The sequence below is a fragment of the Pongo pygmaeus genome, chromosome 21 (genome assembly GCF_028885625.2).
Source record: "Pongo pygmaeus isolate AG05252 chromosome 21, NHGRI_mPonPyg2-v2.0_pri, whole genome shotgun sequence".
Classification (NCBI taxonomy): Eukaryota; Metazoa; Chordata; class Mammalia; order Primates; family Hominidae; genus Pongo; species Pongo pygmaeus.
The window spans coordinates 43,554,554-43,575,766 of record NC_072394.2 but is presented as its reverse complement, the minus strand read 5'-3'; the positions used below and the strand labels follow the sequence as shown (position 1 = coordinate 43,575,766).

At 38.4% G+C, this 21,213-nt stretch overlaps 1 protein-coding gene across 1 annotated transcript in view; it reads right to left on the bottom strand.

Annotated features, from left to right (window-relative positions):
* Positions 1-21,213, bottom strand: part of TOP1 (DNA topoisomerase I) — a 96,404-nt gene that overhangs the window by 41,924 nt on the left and 33,267 nt on the right. The window contains exons 4-7 of the mRNA XM_054467307.2: positions 6,582-6,705; positions 5,228-5,283; positions 2,693-2,788; positions 1,633-1,708 (exon numbers count right to left, since the gene is read on the bottom strand). Coding sequence (XP_054323282.1) covers positions 1,633-1,708; positions 2,693-2,788; positions 5,228-5,283; positions 6,582-6,705 — 352 coding nt within the window. The remainder of the gene's footprint in view (positions 1-1,632; positions 1,709-2,692; positions 2,789-5,227; positions 5,284-6,581; positions 6,706-21,213) is intronic.

Here is a 21,213-nt window from a genome sequence, read left to right as displayed (position 1 = left end):
TGCATAAATGCAATATAAACATAAAAGAAAAAAAACACTTGGAGAACTCAAGTTTTATATTCCTTTACTGACTAGTCTGTACTGATTAGGTATATGGAAGTGGAGTGACTGGCTACCATAATCACTACTTAACATTTCACTCTCAATTCCTTGAATTAGTGCTTATTAATTTGAACTTCAGCCAAGAATAGACTAGTTGTCAAAAAAACTGCAACCTTCTAAATTCAGGACCTGATCATCTCTCTATGGCTCAACTCACTAAGTCTTCATATGATTTCATTAAAGACCTTTCTTCTCCCTCCTTCCAGAATTAGAGCATCAGCAAAGTCCCAGGGGAGGTAGGATACTATAGTAGCTGATGTGCTGGCACTGAAGTCAGACTGCATGGGATCAAATGCTGGCTTTTCCACCTTAGTAGCTATGTGACCTCAGGCAAACGATTAAATATTTCTATACTCTATTTCTGCATCTGCAAAATGGAGATGATAATAGGGATATAACAACCTATTCAGGTTGTAAGGATTAAATGAAATGATACATATATAGAAGAGTGCCTGGCACATGGTAAGCACCTATTACATTTAATTGTGATTATTAACATCATTCTATTATGATAGATTATCCTCTTAAGACTCCCTGCCCCTTCACTATCACTCTCTTTACTGCTGGTACTTCAAACTATCCACTTTACATCTGTGAACCCATTTTGCCCATGACAGTGGCTAACCTCAAACGTAGCATAAGAGCTAAGAACTCACCCAACCCCTTCTTGTCTTAGGGGAGGGCATCATTAAGACCCCTATGAATTTCTGACATCTTTTCTTGAATTACCTGCTAACAATTTTTTAGTATAAGAACTCAAAAGTATCAAAAGGAGGAAGCATATGATTCTATTTTCAATCTACCACAAGCATCAACAAGAACATTTAGGAAAGCATTTAAACGGAACTGAGTTTTTTGAGGAAGGTTATAGGCCAAAAGGATAAAGAAGGGAGCATGTGTGTTCCAGACAGAGGAACAGCAGGTGCTACATAAAGCGCGGAAGTTTGAAAGAATTTGGTGTGGAAAAGAAACAAAGGAGGCTAGTGTGACTGGTACAATTAAGCTAGAGAAGAGGCACAAGATGAAGAGAGACACAAGATGCAGGCACCAGATTGGGAGGAGCTGCAGTAAAGAGTTTGGGTGTCAATTATATGTCAAAGGGGTACCCATTAAAGAACTTTAGATAGGGATGGTTACCTAAAGTGAATGATGAGCAAAAAATTCTTAGGGAAATTTCTTCAGAGTTATAAGCCAAAATGTGGTTTCTTGTTAACACTGCCTCTGTATATATGAAGATGACATAGTTTTTGGAAGAACATCTGTTGGCAGCCTAGCTGTGGGTAGACAGACACCCAGGAAGGCTGAGAGCAGAATCACTGCTGGTTGTGGTTAACTTAAGACACTGTGGGGATTCACAGAGATCTTAAAACTACCAGTGCCACAGCCACCACTTATTAAATTTGTTTTCCCTAATGTTATTACTCTAACAAGCCAATAAATATCTAAAACTCATTTGTCTTAAGAAGTTGCTTACTGGAAAACTCCCACTTCCAAACTCAAGCCCCAAAGGGCCTAAGTCTCTTTACTAACCTCTTCTTCCTCTAGTTTTCTTTTCTTCTCCTTCTTGGTATCTTCTGTTTTAATTTTCTTAGGTTTATAATCAGCACTAGAAAGGGGAACATGAATACACAGTTAACATAATTATGATTCAGAAGTTCTCACTCATAGGAGACCTACAAACTCTTGGAAGCCTCCATGGCAGGAGTAATTACTGTTATTCTTGGCTGGGCATTCTACGGTCAAGACTAACAGAAATAGAGAAGATAATGAAGGTCAGACCAAAGAGTAATAGTTACAGCCCTATACAGAACAAAACAAACCACTTACACCAGCCTGGAAGCAAAATAGGGTGGGGGGATATATGCACAAATTAATATCATTATCAGATGGAAATTTGGGAAAAAAAATAAAATAAAATAAATAAAAATAAAAGATGAAAGTGTGAGAACCAAACACACAGCACACTAGCTACCACATAGCAGTAACTCACTGGAATGTGGAGGAAAGAAATTCTATATTGAATGAATACAAATGAGTTCACTAAGTATTTCCTTTCCCCCTTTCCATCCAATTTCTACTATAACAATAGCATAGTAAGCTATCTAAGAGTGAAAATAATGAATATAATTTAATCTCATTGAATCTGGGGAAAGAGGTACATGTAAGCCTCAACTGTTTTATGAGTAGTTTTATTATCTTTACACACTGAAACTTCACTTACAATGTTTGACAGGAATAGGTCTAAGAGAAACTGCTTTAAGTTATCTGTGGTAGGCAATAAGAAATTTTAAGTAACTTAAATAATTTATTCTTCATGAATTCTGTATTATTTGAAATTTCTACAATAAATATCTATTGCCTTTTCAGTAAGAAAAATTTATATAATCTTCATGTAAGCCTTGGGTATACTACTTGTTTAGCAAATTCTACTTCTCATAGTTCAGAGAAATCAGTCCATTAATCACAAATTCCAAATGAGTAAAAGCCAATTAATGCAGTTTCTATATGTATTATAAAGAAACAGATCACATTTATTCTTTAAACTCCTCCTTTTTGTTTTCAAAAGTCAAAGTTTTAAGAAAATACTCACTCATCCTCATCTCGAGGTCTCTTTAATGGCTTTATATCCTCTTTAGGAGGAACAAAATAGCCATCATCTTCAGGTTCATCTTTAATTTGTGGTGGACTAAAGAGAAAAAAAATTGCTGGTCAGAGTGCTAGAACATCTGTATTCTATTAATACAAAGAAGGAATATGTCGTCTCGTTGAAAAGAAGCTAATATAAATAAGGATAACCATGTACATATTATGAAGATTTTCTGTGAGCACTTTTTCTCACTTCAATCCTGTGAAGTAGATAGTATTTGTCCTCATTGTACAGGTGAATGGGCAATATCAGGATTTGGGATCAAGACTCTTTATTCTAAGTCAGAATTCTTTCTATTTCTTAGCTATCTTTGCCAGCATGGCACGAACCCCTCCAGAAATAAACCTAAGATGTTTTCTTGCCTTACATGAGAAACCTACCATATATTTGACCCCACAATCTGAACTGATTGTTCTAGTACTCCAAAAGCTAAAGTACAGCTTTTACAAGGAAAGGAATAAACATTGATTTCCCCAACTTAGTACCTTAAAGTTCTAAAAATGTGGCAATAATGTACATGTATATCTAGTTACATGGAAAAATAACCAAGCTGACAACATTACAACAAAAGTAGGGCACGTGTTAAACCAGAATAAACAGAAGGTATCCTATGCCAAATCTATTCATTGTTCAACGTCCTAACTTAGGTTTACTTTATATACAGAAGAGTGTCTCACTACTATTTGTTAAGATCTTACCTTCAAAATGTAAATATAAAAAGACAATCCTTTGAGACGACCATCTTGAACCAAAACAAAGAAGGAACAAGTAAAAAATACCATAGAGCCCAGCCATCACTGCAGCCATGGGATGCTCCCTGGCCTGGCACATCTCTTCAGAACCCCACTTCAGAACCCCACTGTACAAGAAATGGCCTCCTTACATGCAGCTGCCCCCTGTGGAGGGATCCAAGGATTAAGAATCCAGACTCCACTGCAAAGTATATTCACAGGGTTTCAAGAGTACCTCCGACCAAAAAAAGCATACTGGGTCCCCTTGCTTGTGATAGAATTTGAATGTTTAAAGAACTTATTTTAGCACACTAACCAAATGCCAGCTTCTACAGCTGCTCCCCCTCCTGCCTGAATACTGACACAGACCCTAGGGTCCAGAAGGAAAGAAAGCCTATCATTTACCCAACTAGCTAAGTAAATGCTAGATCCTAAGTTTGTCACACTGAAGACAAAAACTGTGGGAAGGGTTACTTAGGTCTGAAGGAAGAAGTCCTAAAACAATTTACCAGAAAACTGTATTTCAGTGAAGCATCTGGATTCTCTACAAAGACATATACACAGGCCAGCAAGGAGTCCAGCAAAGTGAACTTAGAGACCACTGCCTCAAAGAAGGCTGTGTTTCTAATCTTCTAACCCAAAAAGTCTGAAAATGAACTCATGACTATGCACCAAGTCCAAAAAGTTTATTCATATCAGTTTAATAAAAATCCAAGGCAGTCTCTTGGCAGAGATTGGCCCAGCAGTGCCTCAGTCACTTTATCTCAGAAATCAAAATTCCTAGGGCAGCTTGCAGCTCTAATGCTTCCTGAATTTTATTATTCTGCATTCCTAGAACAATTATGAAACATGCCTGAAGAGGGCACCTGCTTTTCTCCTTGTCTAAAGGACCCCAGAGTACCAGGCACAATTGTCAAAAATTTTAACAAATGAAACTGAAAGTTCAAAGATTCAAGGAAGAAAAACTCTCAAAGTGTTTTGTTCTAGTCAATAATGCAAACACTTAAACCATTTCTAATAAATCCTTTCTGTCATTCAGTGAAGTGAGAATATATAACAATAAACATCTAGTTGTTTCGAAACTAGAGGGGACCTCTGGGCTTATTTTAGGAAATCGAGGCTGAGGAAAACAAAATTATAAAGGTAAAAACAGTATAGGAAGTAACCTCTAGATTGTGCGCATTTTCCTCTCCTTCTAGAAAAGAGATAACATAATTCTACCCAAATCTACACTCATCCCTAACATGTAGGTCAAATGATCTTTTATATATAAGCCTCCCAATATTACTAACGACGAAATCAGACTAAGTGATTTTTCAGAAAACTCCATAATCGCTACTGAATATGAAGTTTCTTTTTAGAGAAATGAAAATGTTCTGGAATTAGTGAAGAGGCTGTAATACCTTGTGAACATACTAAAAAAAAAAAAAAAACAACAGTACACTGTATACCATTAAAATACAAATTTTGTGATATGCAAATCAAATCTCAATTTTTAAAAATCTCTCCTGTCAACCTTCTCTATTTGAAATAACCTTCTGGAAAATGTGCTAGTCAGTCTCACTATATGGCACTGTAGAAAGGCTCGGGTTGGCTTAGACCAAGTTTTCTCACTGCTGAGTTTCTGGGAACCATCAAGATGGCCAGGTCAGTGGGTTTTGGGTTAACTCAGACAACACTACAACACAGGCAGCTGGCCTGCTGTCCACCCAGAGAAAGGAAAGCCCACGCAGCAGCAAAGTCTTACCTAGAGAAGCCATTTTCCTTCTCCTTCTTTATTTTTGCATCCCCAGAGGCTCGAACCTGAAAAGTAAAACAACAGTAATTAGTACCTTGAAAGGACTAAATCTGAAGAAACCTCTTTTTGAGAATATGTAGCATCAATTCCTGGGACATCATGATCACAGGCTGGCTCTTATGTTAGCAAAACTGAACAGATGAACTAAAGGTCCTGACATGTGTCCAAAACTCGTTTTTAACAATTCTTCTGGGTGAACTGTCCAACGCACTGAGAAAGGTTTCCCTTAAAAATGGCAGCTTTTTACTTTTAAGTGGTGGCAGGTCTCTTTTCCCCAATACATTCCACTACTCAAGAATTTGCCATTGGCAGTGCAGAGAGGAAACAAAAGCAAAAACCAAACAAACAAAACATATAAACTGGGTCAGATGTGATGGCTCATGCCTGTAATCCGAACACTTTGGGAGGATGAGGTGGGAGGACTGCTTGAGGCCAGGAGTTCGAGACTAGCCTCGCCAACACAGTGAGACCCCCATGTTTATTTAAAAAACAAACAAACAAAAAAGTAGTCTATGCCCTGCTTTTTCTGACTTAGGCAAAGTATACTCATGACCCCCTCCCCCTTTGACTTCCTGCTTTCTAGATTCGTCAGAAAATTTATCTTTCAAAAAAATCTTCATATATACACACAAAGGGATACACACACACACACACACACACACACACAGATATACAGAGTATCTCTGGAAGGATACAAAACATAATCAGTATAGTAGTTGCCTCTGAGAAGGATGGGAGACAGTGAGTCAGGAGTGAAGAGATGTCTTCTTCACCATATTCCTTATTTCATAGTATCTGAATTTACCAAGTACAAAAATTACTTTTTCAAAGCTAAAATAAAAACAATCTCCTTTTAAAACTATACAGAGTACTATTCATTCTCAGCCGGGTGAGCTTAGTCATTTTTAGAAGGCTTGCACTGGTTATGCTGGAACCAAAAGCCACAAAGGACACCAGCATCACTAAATTTTCACTCGGGAAGAACCTTTAAAGGACAGAAGACCAACAAGGCATTAGGCCTTCTCCCAAAAACAATTAATTTTCCCTAATGCATTCTCAATGTATCCATTGGCAATATAAAGTAAAAAAGGTAATAATATGGACAGATCTGCTACTGTGAGACATATGGTGGTTAAAAGGCTTAGTTTTTATAGTTTAAGACTAAAGTTTGCTCTAAATTCTCCTGACAAGAGACCTTTCACTTCAAGACCAAGGGATCTTACTACGCAATTAAGATATCTGCTTTCAAAGGTAAACAAAAGTGCATCCACATTCCTTCCTCCCCTACTAGAAAACTCTGTACCTTTTCCTCTTTTCGTTTTTCCTTGTCTCTGTCTTTATGTTTGTCTTTATGCTTTTCTGAGCTTCCATCTTTGTGTTTGGTCTTCTCCTTCTCTTTGTGTTTCTTTTCAGAATCCTTATGTTCACTGTAAAAAGTTAAGTCACAAAGCGTTAGCCCTGAGTAGGGACCACAAGGATTCGTTTCACAAGATATCCTAAGATAACATGAACCGTGAAAACTTACAGTACTTAAACAAACAGTACCGACAGAAGGTTCAAGTAGAGGGTCTTGGCTATATCGGACTTTATCTTGTTTGATGTTTTTATTTTTGCAAAGAACAGAAACCATCATTCTAAACACACCAGGACATTTTTTTTAAAGTGATTAAGAATACACAGCCAGCCCTGTGTATTTCTGCAACATTCTACCAGCACAAAAACAATAATGAAAGCTCCAACTTCAGCATTCATATCTGATGTGAGGAGGTTAAAACCAACTCACCAAAAATGTCTTTGGTGGCTTTGTGCCAGACTTGAAACATACCACACATGTAGCCAAGCCAGGGTTTATGGAATAAACAGCCCAATACAGTGGATATTTCCTTCTAGTTTTAACTAGGCAAGTTAGTCACTTCTAGATGGGACTTACGTTAGCCCTTTCCTCACAATAAGAAAAGACCCATCTGAAAGCAAGGGCATAGGAATGTTCTTTGTTAAAGGTTAAAAAGCAAAATATGACATTATAAGGCAAGAGCCATGAAAATGTTCATAGCTTCTTACCCTGGGATCAAGCCCTGGAAATTTATCTTAGGGAAATAACATTACATATAAAGATGTTTATTTTGGGCTGGGCGCGGTGGCTCACGCCTGTAATCCCAGCACTTTGGAGGGCCGAGGTAGGCGGATCACGAGGTCAGGAGACCGAGACCATCCTGGCTAACACAGTGAAGCCCCGTCTCTACTAAAAATACAAAAAATTAGCCGGATGTGGTGGCAGGTGCCTGTAGTCCCAGCTACTCGGGAGGCTGAGGCAGGAGAATGGCATGAACCCAGGAGGCAGAGCTTGCAGTGAGCCGAGATAGCGCCATTGCACTCCAGCCTGGGCGACAGAGCGAGACTCCGCCTCAAAAAAATTAATTAATTAATTTTAAAAAGATGTTTATTTTGGTTCTTCCCTTAAACAACAACAACAAAAAAAACAAAAACGAACAAACAAACCCCAAAATTGGATACACCTAACAAGAGGGGAAACTGTAATATATCAAATTATTTAACTGCTCAGCTATAATTTGAGTACCACAAATACATTTGGAAAGTGTTTATGACAGAAAAAGAAATATAATAAAATAACTGCAACTATGTAAAAACATGCATGTGGTCAAAGACTAAAGAAGCAATAAGCAAAAACCACAAGTTGTAGTTTAAGGTGACAGAACACTATTATTTTTCAGTACACCGGGACAGGCAGTTAAGGAGCCTTGCTTACTGCACTAACCAATGCACAAGAAAAAAAGACTTCATCAGCAATGAGCTCATTAGGCTATGTCCATCCCATGAAGTTTGTTCTAAAGGGACACTTGACTACAGCAGAAGATCACAAAGGGAGAAACAAATGATGGCATGCAGTCAGGCAGAAGCAACAAAATCTAGATCAGGAGAACATCTGCTATTACACCCTGCACACAAAAGTAGCTACAACTTGAGATAGGTGCTTGAGTGATGAATAGGCAGAAACTTTAAGAAATCTAGCCAGGGAGAAACAGGACACACTATAGGTTAGGAAAGACCCAAGTATTGAAATAGATGGAGAGAAAAAAAAAAAAAACAATGCCCACTTTCCCTTGCTTACATATTTCTCCCTCTATATTGCTCTCATTAGACTGTTATTTACATGTGACACACATTTAAATAACAAGTTTCTATAGGAGGAAAATTCTTTTTAACTCATGAGAACAGAGCACACTGGATGTGCATGGTTACAAAATTTCTTCACCATGCTTTTTGTTCTTGCAATCAATATGATGTTCCTCTAACTCAATGTGTTCTCATAATCTGTGTTTTTTACCAAAATGCAATGTTTTATTTAAAAATGTATCCCTTCCTTACTTTGTTTAAAAAAAAAAAAAAGTCTTCCAATTGCATTAGCACTCGTATTATCTGTTCTCATTAACTTCGCCAAGCTTTAGAATGAATGGTCAAAGAACAAGGTTGCTGAGATTATAATTGATTCTTCAGGAGTTAATGTATATGTAATCACAGGCACTTGGTTTTTATACTACCAGCAAAATGTTTGAGCTTACCATTCCATTATAAAAGCATGGTAGTTTTGTTTTATTAAGCATCAACTGTAAGAGGGTATACAGTCATCTATACAAGGTTTTGCCTAAAAGCAAAAAATCTGGGAACAATTGCATCTATAATATTGATGGATGAATATACTGCCTCCCCCTGCCCTGTCAACTATAGTGGGGGAAGGGACGGCAAAACAAAATTCTACTTTCTAAGCAAGCATTGTACTTGGTATTTTCACATACATTATTATTTCATTCAATTCTCACAACACTCCTGTGAGGCAGGTTTTATTATCTATCCCCTCATGCTGATACAAACAGGAGACAATGGTTAAAAGACTTACTCAAAGTTGCAATGTTAAAAGCAAAGCTGGGATTTAAACTTAGTATTTCCACCTCCAAGTTCAGAGCAGCCTCCACTACATATCAATACCCTTATATTTCCACTAAATTGATACCTACTGCTTAAGGTAGACTGGTGTTAAGAAACAGCCATGGTGAGTCTGAGACTTGCTATAAGGTCCTAGCTTTATTTTACCATCAAGCAGAAACTTTCTAGAATAAAGATGTTTGGATACCTGAAAGGATAAAAACCTTTGGGGTTGCTTGTTTCTTTTCTTTTCTTTTTTTTTTTTTTTTCCATTGTCTTCCCATGAAACTATAAATGGCTAATTCAGGAATCTGAATTCAGGAACACTCCATCTTCCTTTAAGTTCCACCTTCCCCTGACCCGTTCTCTTTCTCAATGAGAGCATTTCTTAGAATTTTAGCCAATTTCACTAGAAAACTGGCTTTCTGAGCCTTTTGGCAATCACAGCATAGGTACCTACAAGTGTACATGTAGCCCTGCAGTTTTCAGCTTTGCTGTACATTATCACACCAAACAGAGATCAGGGAAAAGGAATCAATAAATGACAAGGCAAATGAGACATTTGCCAGGAAGCCAAAAGTCAATGATATTTCCTCTGCCTGCTAACCAGAGAGAAATGTATATAGGAAATTCAAAGTTCCTGCTAGAGTAGTAAACCCCTTTGTAGGTCACAATTAATCACAAAAACCAGAATGGGATGAAGCTATCATCCTGACTTTCCAAAGGAAGCCAAGTCTCCTCTACTCCTAACTGTTTAGGCATAAGAGCAGATTTGCATTTTTATACTAGCTGAACTCAGATGATTGAGGGTTAAGGACAGCTTCTGTTACAAGGCATTACATTGGAGATTGTTACAAATTTGGGTTTATAGAGCTCCACCAGGCTTCTGAATACAATGTGATCATCCCTACTTGTCAGGTGCTGTTACTGTCCCTGCCTCCACAAACACAGAGCAGAGTGCCTGGGAGCCCAACCTGGCATCCATAACCCCCAAACCGGCAGGAGTGCTGGCAAAGAGCAAACCCCACTGCCAATCTTTCCTAGGAATGTGCCTGAAGGAAGTAGCAAAGGCACTGGGGAACAAGTCCTATGATACAGAAGCATGTCCAGGGCTGTGCCAGGAAAGTGAGAAACAGGATTTGGCCAGCATATAAAACGGAGTCAATGTGGGGTCAGTCAGGCTGACTCATTCATTTGAGATTTTCTAACATGTATGTCTTTTTCCAAAAGGCTTAGGACATGTTTGACTTTCATGGTAGCTAAAGAACTGTACTTTCCTCATTAACAGTGAAATGATGGAAATTCTGACCAATGCAGAAAGTTCATTTGCTGGCTGCCTGTTTTAAGAGATACTGTATTATCTTCATACTGATCCTGCTACTTTTCCATACACAATAGACACAATATGTCAAAGTTACAAAAGGGCTTTAAAAGTACAATTGAAGGCTATAATATTAGCCAGGTTAGAGGCTGAAAAACAGATGATTAATTACAGAAGAAACCTCAGTAGGGCTAAATTAGAAAAATGCTGGATACCCTGAAAGGATAAAAACCTTTGGGGTTGCCTTTTTTGTCTCCCCACCCCACCCATTTTGTCTTCTAAGAGTAGAAGAAAGGCTTAATATCAACCATAGGAAGGAAACCAAAGGTTGGACAAACATATTTTAAGAGTAAGTTTAGTCTGGGATATGCTGAAGGACAAAAATACAGACAGTAGCAGTCCTAGAACTTCTGTAATGGTCACACTTATGGATGAAACATGAATTTACCCCATGGGCATGAGGAACTCTGAACGAGAAAACAACCAATTATTGGCTAGGCATAGATGCTGACTTCTTGGTTCATAGTTTGCATCTGTATGGGGCAAGATTCCAACACACTAGCAGGGACTAGAAAGCAAAAGTCAATGCTAAAGAGAACAAATGGAAAGATCCAAAGCCACCTTTCCAGAGTGTTCATGCCATGTGTTATGCTTCAATTGGCTGAATTCCACTAAAGAAAAAATAACCTGGCTGGGCGTGGTGGCTCACGCCTGTAATCCTAGCACTTCAGGAGGCCCAGGCGGGCAGATCACCTGAGGTCAGGAGTTCGAGACCAGCCTGGGCAACACAGTGAAACCCCATTTCTACTAAAAATACAAAAATTAGCTGGGCGTGGTGGCGCATGCCTGTAATCCCAGCTACTGAGGAGGCTGAGAGGCAGGAGAATCACTTGAACCAGGGAGTCAGAGGCTGCAGTGAGCCAAGATCACGCCACCGCACTCCAGCCTGGCGACAGACTAAGACTCTGTCTCTTACCTGCACATTGCGCACATGTACCGTAAAACCTAAAGTATAATAATAATTTAAAAAAAAAAAAATTTTTTTAAAAAAAGAAAGAAAAAAATAACTCACACTATTTTTAAAGTGATGACAGCAAAACTTTTGGTCTATATGATTCTTGTTGGAGCTAAGCAGACCACAGGAAAAGGGTGACCAGGGTTTCTCTAAGGCACTTATATAGAAGAGTGGGAGAAAGGGTGGAAGTAGGCAGCCAGTAGGAACAATGTTTCTCTTCTGGCGAAGCATTGTTTTTTTAGGAAAAAAGACCACCCCTACCACAACAAAATACTGATATTCTGGAAAGTTAGAATGTTGGCTACGGGAAACCATTTAAATCTGTCCTCTATCCCCCATAAAAGTATTTAACAGATACTTGAGTAGCACCCAGTACCAGGCACTTATCTAAGCACATTTGATATCGGTAACAAAACTCAGGTAACTACTGGTATCTTCATTTCACAGATGTGGAAACTGAAGCACAGACAAGTTAAGTAACTCACCCAAGGAACTACCTCTAAAGAGAGAAACAGGATTTAAACTCAGGCAGTCTGGCTCCAGAGTCATGAACTTGACTACTCTGTTACTTCCCAAACAAAGCAAAAAAGCACTGTTAAAGGTAGAAGGAGCCTCCATATATTCTGAGAAAAGGACTTAGCCACTAACAGCCCAGATACCTGTCTACTCCTCAAGGCAGCAGACCTCTACAGGTCACATGAAGTTGGATCATGCGGATTCCTGTGAGACAGCACAGAGAGCTTCAAAGTCTTGGTTTAGGAGGGAAACTCACGACCCTTTCAAGGATAGTAGACAGTTAAAGCTTAAATGATGTTTGTTAAATTAAATATTTAAGTAACTTCAAAAGTTGCCTCTGGGAAAAGAGCACAGCTTCTGAAACGAGCCAGTTTCCAAAAGGCACTAAGAAACAAGGGTTCCTTAATGTCCATCATCATTATATACTACAATGCCAATTATATATCACTAAACAAAATCACAAGGACTCCGGCGTTTTATATTACAGAAGTATCAAAACTTCAAGGTAAATGTAATTTCCTAGAAATTATTTAGTCCTTTGTTTTCAGGCCAGAGAGGATAAAAGGATGTGCCCAAAGATGGCAAAACCGATACCCATTCTAACTCCCATTCCTCCCTTAAGTTCTTTGTCTCTATTAATAGCGTAAACAGCCACCCAGTTATCCAAGACAGGAACCCTTTTTCTTAGACCCTTCATGTCATTTGTAGCTAAGTCTTATATCCACTTTGCTCAACTATTTCCAGCGGCTTCTTGCTCAGCTCAGAATCGAGTCCCAACATTTCCCCCCGATTTTTAGTTAGTGTAAGTAACAAGTCCCAACTTTTTGAAATGGCATTTAATAGTTTTGCCTCAAGCCACTTTTTTGGGTCTCATTTTCTACTATTCCACCCTGTGTAACCCACCTAACTAGATTCCTCCCAGAACAAAGCATATACAATGCCTCTGTGTTTTGCTTATGTTTTTCTTTCTAACCATTACTTTCCGTTAGCAAAATTTTAACCATCTTTGAATGTCTAGCTCAAATGCTGTCTCCACCATGAAATCTTAAAAACAATGATTATGGTGTACTATGATAGGGATAAATATAATATTGAAAATATCAGGGCTCCAAATTGAATGCTATCAACAACTACTGAATTAGATTCAACTACCAAACTCAACAGCTCCAATTTATCTGCATGATATTATACTAGGCTTTGTGGTAATTATCATCATCACCATCATTATCTCAATTATTTAGTATGTTGCAGTTCCCAAAGAGCTATCATGTGCATAAACAAACTTGAAAGATTGATAAAGCAGGTATTGTTATCAACCCTTGACCAAAACGGAAAATGAGACCCAGAGAAGTTAAGCAGCTTGGATCACGACACGTAGCTTATAAATGACAGAACCCAGCCTCTTAACTTTTATCTTAGTGTTCTATTCAATGTATCATACTGACTCCCATGTGAATGGTGGTGGTACTGAGTTTCCTCATTTCCAAACTGTTCAGTCTTCTCTGCCTACCTATGTTAGTTGTCCATTTCCGCCAGACAGGATGATACAGTGGTGTGTAGACAAAGGGAGGGCTTTGGCAAACCACTCACAAGGAAAGCAGCAAACATATCTTTTAAATTTTATTAATTTCAGAAAAATCTCCCCTAATCTGAGAACTAGATGCTTAATTCAAGTGCATATTCCTAAAATCCTACATTCTCTCAATTACAATTCAGGTAGGATTTGGAACTAAAAGGAAAGCAGAAGCCAAAAGCATCCTTATTCTCAGATGTTTCTCACACTGACAGTACAGAATAGCACTGCCAATATGGCTGGAAAAGTACTTCCCTTGCTATTTCACAGCAGTTTTCTGTCTTCCCTTGCTTTCCACAAATTTGTCACTCCAGTGTGAATGCCAGGTTTAAAATTGGCAAGAGATGCACAGAGTCAAAAACTAGGAGGAGGAATTTCATTTCACACAATTCTCTTATTTTCTAAAATCAAGCCCCCCTCCCAAATTGCTTTTAATAATATTGTTTATACAAGAGATCTACTATTAAAGATAAACAATGGATAAGAATGTAACCCTTTAAGAAAGGTAGCTCGTGAGATCCTACAAGCTACGTAATTCCTTGGCCATCTAGAAGAGTATTCCTTTTGAGATTATTTATGTATTTTTTAAAAGAGGGCCGGCCATGGTGGCTCATGCCTGTAACCCCAACACTATGGGATGCCAATGTGGGAGCCCAGAAGTTCCAGACCACCCTGGGCAACATAGCAAGACCGCCATCTCTACTAAAAACAAAAAAGTTAATTAACTAAGCATGGTGGTGCATGCCTATTGTCCCAGCTATTCAAGAGGCTGAGGTGGGAGGACCCCTTGGGCCCAGGGAGGCTGCATGCAGTGAGCTATAATCACACCACCGCACCCAAGCTTAGAAGTCAATGAGACCCTGACTCCAAAAAAAAAGAAAAAGGATCTGAGGAGCAAAATATTAATGCTAACAGAAAGAAGCAGTGTCAAGAGATAAGTGATGACTGATGAAATTATCTTTTAACTTTGGTGTGAGCTGTTCTTGTGATGTTACAGGCCAGACAAGAGAAAGAGATGAAGTTTTCATAGGTTCAGAATTTGATGAGATTAATACTTTCAGTGCCAAAGATTTCAGGGATTTGGGGACAAAGAGAGATAAAGGCAGTGCCTGAGGTGATCTGACATTTTTAAACCTGAGTTGCCTACCATATGCATACAAGTGAGGGGTGCTTGTATTTAAACAGACAGTTTGGCTACAAAACTAACTCTTTTTACACAGGGAGATATTTTTCACTGGAAGGAATAATGTAGTGGGGACTCAGGATCCTTGGTCTCACATCCTCTTCTTTCTGCTACCACATCACCGTGGGACTTTGAGCATGTGACCTCAGACTCCTGTCCACACAAAGAGAAGACAAGATGAAATGATTCTTAATACCTACTCCCTTGTTTTGCACCTTGCATGAGGACAATAAAGAGGAAACCAAATGGCATCTCCTGGGATGTGGATCCATAGCCCCATTTTGTTTCTGCAGAAAGGCTACTCTCCCACTCCAAGTCTGCAGTATTGCTACTGCACAGGAGAGTAAATGCCTCCTGGGCTTGGGTCCTAAGTATAGCCTGATGACAAATGATTGGTGCTAATATCTAGCAGAGAAGGAAGGGACACAGAAACACATTTGAAACACTTGTTTTCTCATAACAAATGTCCACAAAATTAGCTACAATTGATTAGCAAGGATTGGAATAAATGAAAGCATTTTGGAACAGAACATGCTAAATACTAATTATTCTGGGGTTCAGATGTGATTAAATAATCCCCCAGATTTCTTTAATCTGCTACAGAAGAAATCAAAGAAACCCTAAACTATTTAAAAAGATCAGAGGTACTTTAAAAGGATCACAGTGTATATAAAATTTTACTGGAGGCCGGGTGTGGTGGCTCAAGCCTGTAATCCCAGCACCTTGGGAGGCCGAGGCAGGAGGATCACAAGGCCAGGAGTTCGAGACCAGCCTGGCCAATATGGTGAAACCTCGTCTCTACTAAAAATACAAAAATTAGCTCGGCGTGGTGGCGGGTGCCTGTAGTCCCAGCTACTTGGGAGGCTGAGGCAGGAGAATTGTTTGAACTCAGGAGGCAGAGGTTGCAGTGAGCCGAGATCACACCACTGCACTCCAGCCTGGGCGGCAAAGCAAGACTCCATCTCAAAAAAAATAATAAAATAATTTTACTGGAATATAACCAATATCCTTGCTTTGTTGCAAAGAGGTACTGTGTCAGTAGACATCAAAACAAGAAGTATTTAAAAGTTTGCTTACAACAGATCATCTGATTAAACTGTTAAAATTTACTCATGTGAATAAGAAACCAAGGGCTACATTTAGTCATGTCATATGTAAACAGAAACTTGGGCCAGGTTTTTCCAATAGCTCTTGGCAAAAAGGCTTCTATTTTTATAGGAATGAAGAAAATATTAAAAGGCATAAAAGTGGCCGGGCGCAGTGGTTCACACCTGTAATCCCAAGACTTTGGGAGGCCAAGGCAGGTGGATCACGAGGTCAGGAGATTAAGACCATCCTGGCTAACACGGTAAAACCCCGTCTCTACTAAAAATATAAAAAATTAGCGGGGCATGGTGGCGGGCACCTGTAGTCCCAACTACTCGGGAGGCTGAGGCAGGAGAATGGCATGAACCCGAGAGGCGGAGGATGCAGTGAGCGAGACTGTGTCACTGCACTCCAGCCTGGGTGACAGAGCAAGACTCTGTCTGAAAAAAAAAAAAAAAAAAAAAGAAAGAAAAGAGGGACAAAAGCACATACAACAAATTATTGAATCTACCTACAATATGATCTTGGAAAAGTATGCTTTTAAATAGATGTAAAAGTGTCATCTCTGCACATTTGTAGAGCAGTTCACAACTGAAGAGCTTCTATATTTATTGACTCCCATGGTTCCCCTGTGAAGCATGTATCAAGATGAAGATGAAGAAACTGAGTTGAAGAAGGTTAAGTAACCTAGCCAAGATCACATGAGACTTAAATGAATGCACAAGGATGAGGATTTCTTCTAAAAAAAATCACATCCCTTTTTTTTTTTAAGAGAAGATTTTTGTAAAACAGGACAGGGCCAAACTTATATGTCTCAAAGCTCTTTATGTCACTTTTACTGTATCTTTCCTCCCAAAACAAAGTAGAATGTGTTAGAGAAGATAAGTTTTCAAAAGCTTATGTTTTAAATATTAACCTCTTTCTTCTTAAAGTCTTTTGGAATTTCTTCTTACAGTCTAGTAATATAAAAATCAGCATTCTTCATCTGATCTGTAAACAGGTCTCTCACCTCCTCAGATGATACCATTCACGGTCAAAGGTTATCTAATTTTTTTTTTCACACTTCACATCAACTGGCACAGTAAAAACATAGCAGGCAGCCACCCATTGTTGGACATGATCTAGCAATTCTACTCCTAGGTATACACCCCGGAGAATGAAAGCAGAACTCAAACATGTATTTGTAGCCAAAGGGTGGAAACAACCCAAGTGTCCATCAACAGGTGGACTTTTTAAAATGTGATTACAGGCATACAATGGAATATAATTCAGTCATAAAAAAGAATGAATTTCTGATACGCTACAATATGGATAAACCTTGAAAACATATTAAGGGAATATAGAACAGATTAAAAAAAGATAAATATTGTATTATTCCACTTATATGAAGTACTTAGAATAGGCAAATTCATAAAGATAAAAAGTAGAAGGGAAAGAGAAAAAAAGACAAAGTAGAAAGATATTAGGATGGGGGAACAGAATGAAAAGTTATTATTTAGTGAATTCAGAGACTGGGATGATGAAAAGTTCTGGAGATAGTGGTGATAGTTGCATACTATTGTCAATGTACTAAATGCTACTTTAAAACAGTAAATTTTGTTATGTTTATTTTACCACACACAATTGTGTGAAAAATGAGATAAGCCAAAGTGACTTAATAACTATCCTATAAAAGATTAAGAGTATGTGAGAAGAAAGAAGATGGAAATTAATATACCCATAGATCATCCGCTCATTAATTCAATAAATATAGACTAGTAAGTGCCAGCTATCTGCCAGGTACCATACTAAGTCTGAAGGATGCAAAATGAATACAAAAGGCCGGGCGTGGTGGCTCACACCTGTAATCCTAGCACTTTGGGAGGCCAAGGTGGGCGGATCACTTGAGGTCAGGAGTTTGAGACCAGCCCAGCCAACATGGTGAAACTCTGTCTCTACTAAAAATACAAAAAATTAGCTGGGTGTGGGGGCATGCACCTTAATCCCAGCTACTTGGGAGGCTGAGGCAGGAGAATCACTTGAACCTGGGAGGTGGAGATAGCAGTGAGCTGAGATGGCACCACTGCACTCCAGTCTGGGCAACAGAGCAAGACTCCGTCTCAAAAAAAACAAAAAAAAAAAAACAAAAAAAACCAGCCCCCCGCCCCACCCCAGAAAAAACAAAAAAGATCCCAATTCTGCTTTCAGGGACTTTAGAGCCCAGGAGGCCATAGAGGAAAGTAAAGAGACAATTAAATATCATAATAATTATTATGCTAGGAATATATTCCAGGCACCAGAGAGCACACAAAAGTGGCATTTAATATGAGAAGACGGGTAGAAAGGATACCTGGAACAAGTCAAGTCTGAGCTGCAACTAAAAGAATGACAGCAAAAAGGCAAGAGAGTATTACAGAACCAACAACAGCATGTTTAAAGGCTTAGTGGCATCAGAAAACATGCTATGTTTAAGGAACTGAAAAGAAGTTCACAAGACCGAATATGGAATGTGAAATAAGGATAAACAGCAAAACAGGTAAAGCCAAAAACTGTTAAGGAATGACTGTGCATTAGAAAGAGGTGCAAAAGGTGGCCGGAAAGATGGAGAGGCATGGAGGCATTAAAGCCAAAGAAGATGGTTTAAGGAGGGTGGGGTCCAAAATATGAGCTATTTTGGCACATTTCGTGTGCACTTAAAAAGAACGTATTCTAACATCATGGTAATGGTACAGAAACACTAACAGCATGGTAATGGTACAAAAACAGACACATAGACCAAATGGAACAGAAAAGAGAACCCAGAAATAAAACCACACACCGACAGCAATCTAATCTTCAAGAAAGTCAACCAAAATAAGCAATGGGGAAAAGACTCCCTATTCAATAAATGATGCTAGGATAACTGGCTAGCCATATGCAGAAAACTGAAACTGGACCCCTTCCTTATACCACATACAAAAATCAATTCAAGATGGATTAAATACTTAAATGTAAAACTTAAAACTATAAAAACCCTAGACGACAACCTAGGCAATACCATTCTGGACATAGGAACGAGCAAAGATTTCATAGCAAAGATGCCAAAAGCAATTGCAGCAAAAGCAAACATTGACAAATGGGATCTAATTAAACTATCAACAGAGTTAACAGACAACTTACAGAATGGGAGAAAATATTCACTAACTATGTATCTAACAGGTATAATATCTAGAATCTATAAGGAACCTAAATGATTCAACAAGCAAAAAACAAGTAACCCCATTAAAAAACAAGCAAAAGACATGAACAGACATTTCTCAAAAGATGACATACAAATGGCCAACAAATGTATGAAAAAATGCTCCACGTCACTAATCATCAGAGAAATGCAAATCAAAACCACAATGAGATATCATCTCACACCAGCCACAATGGCTATTAAAAATCAAAAAACAGCAGATGGCTGGCAAGGCTGCAGAAAAAAGGGAACACTTATACACTGTTGATGAGAATGTAGATTAGTCCAGCCACTAGGGAAAGCAGTTTGGAGATTTCTCAAAGAACTTAAAAAAACAACTACCTTCTGATCCAGCAATCCCATTACTCGGTATGTATCCAAAAGAAAACAAATCATTTTACTAAAAAGACACATGTACTCACATGTTCACTGCAGCTCTATTCTCAATAGCGAAGACATGGAATCAACCTAGGTACCCAGCAATGATGGATTGGATAAAGAAAATGTTGTACATATCTACCATGGAATACTATATGGTCATAAAAAAAGAACTGAATCATGTCCTTTGTAGCAACATGGATGCAACTGGAGGCTGTTATCCTGAGCAAATTAAGGCAAGAACAGAATACCAAATACCACATGGTGTCACTTTTAAGCAGGAGCTAAACATCGGGTGCTCATGGACATAAAGATGGCAATAATCGACACTGGAGACTACTAGAGCAGGGAGGGCGGTAAGGGCTGAAAAACTAATTGTTGGGTTCTATGCTCAGTACCTGGGTGACGGGATCATTTGTACCCAAACCTCAGCATCACAGCAATATACCCAGGTAACAAAGTTGCCTATATGTACCCACTGAATCTAAAATAAAACCTGAAAAAAATTAAAAGCAGAAAAGTAGACAGAAAGAAAAGAAAAGAAAAGAGAAAATTCTAATATTGTTGGATGGGAAAAACCTATAAATGCCGATTAGATCAAGTTGGTTGATATTGTTCAAGTCTTCCATATCCTTAATTATTTTCTATTTGGACTAAAAATTATTGAGAAAGATAGTAAAATCTCTGACCATAATTATGAATGTTTATTTCTCTTTGCAGCTCTATCAGATTTACTTCATGTATTTTGAGGCTGTGACGTTAGTGGATAAACATTTATAACTGTTATGTTCTCCTAACGGGTCCCTTTTTATCATTATGCAATGAACTTCTTTATCCTTGACAATATTCTTTGCTGTATGGTAGATATTAACATAAGCTAGACAACTATAAACTAGAAAAGATGTAGAGTAGATTCAACTACTGAGATTAAATTTACCAGAATAATGAAAATGGAAACTAGATGATCAAGTGATAAGAGATGAGTGAGGGACAGGGAAAAAAGGCCACAGGCATGATACATGATTCCCAAAGAAATGTCCCCAATAGAGAAAATTAAATCTGGTTATTTTAATGATTCGCAAAAAAGAACAGACTTAGAAAGCAATTCTCACTTTAACTTGTCTACAGACAATAAGACAAGTTAATAAAGAAGTTCTAAGAACTCTAGGATGGAGACACTTGTTCTAATGTGTGACAGATCTTTACATTCCCTAACCTAGCTCAGGCCACTATGGGAATGGGAATACCATATGGCTTTCTCACCAACAACTGTCTTTAAATCAGAATGGAAGTACAAGTCCTCATTTTCAATAACTAGATTTAACCACTTGCCTCCTACACCAAAAAAAATGGGGGCAAAATGAACAAGAGAAACATCTTCTTGAGGCTTGCATCCCAGAAGGCAGCATTATTGAGTTTCATTCATATTGGTGATTGTAGGCTTTTGTGGGAGCTGAACTCCTCTGATAACATGATGAAAGCTAGGAATAGTCTCTCCAGGAAATCTCATATACTCAACCATTTGCATATAATTTCAGGGGCTAACAGACCATGGAAGCTCAAGTTAAGAATTTTTAATGTAAACTCTTTAAAATATAGAAAGAAGAAAAAAAATCAGGTCTCCAATCCAGTTACCTTTTATCAAGGCAAGCTTGCTACAGACTTGATTAAATGCCATCATGTGTCACAATGAATCCTTACCTATCTTAGTGAACAACTGTATTT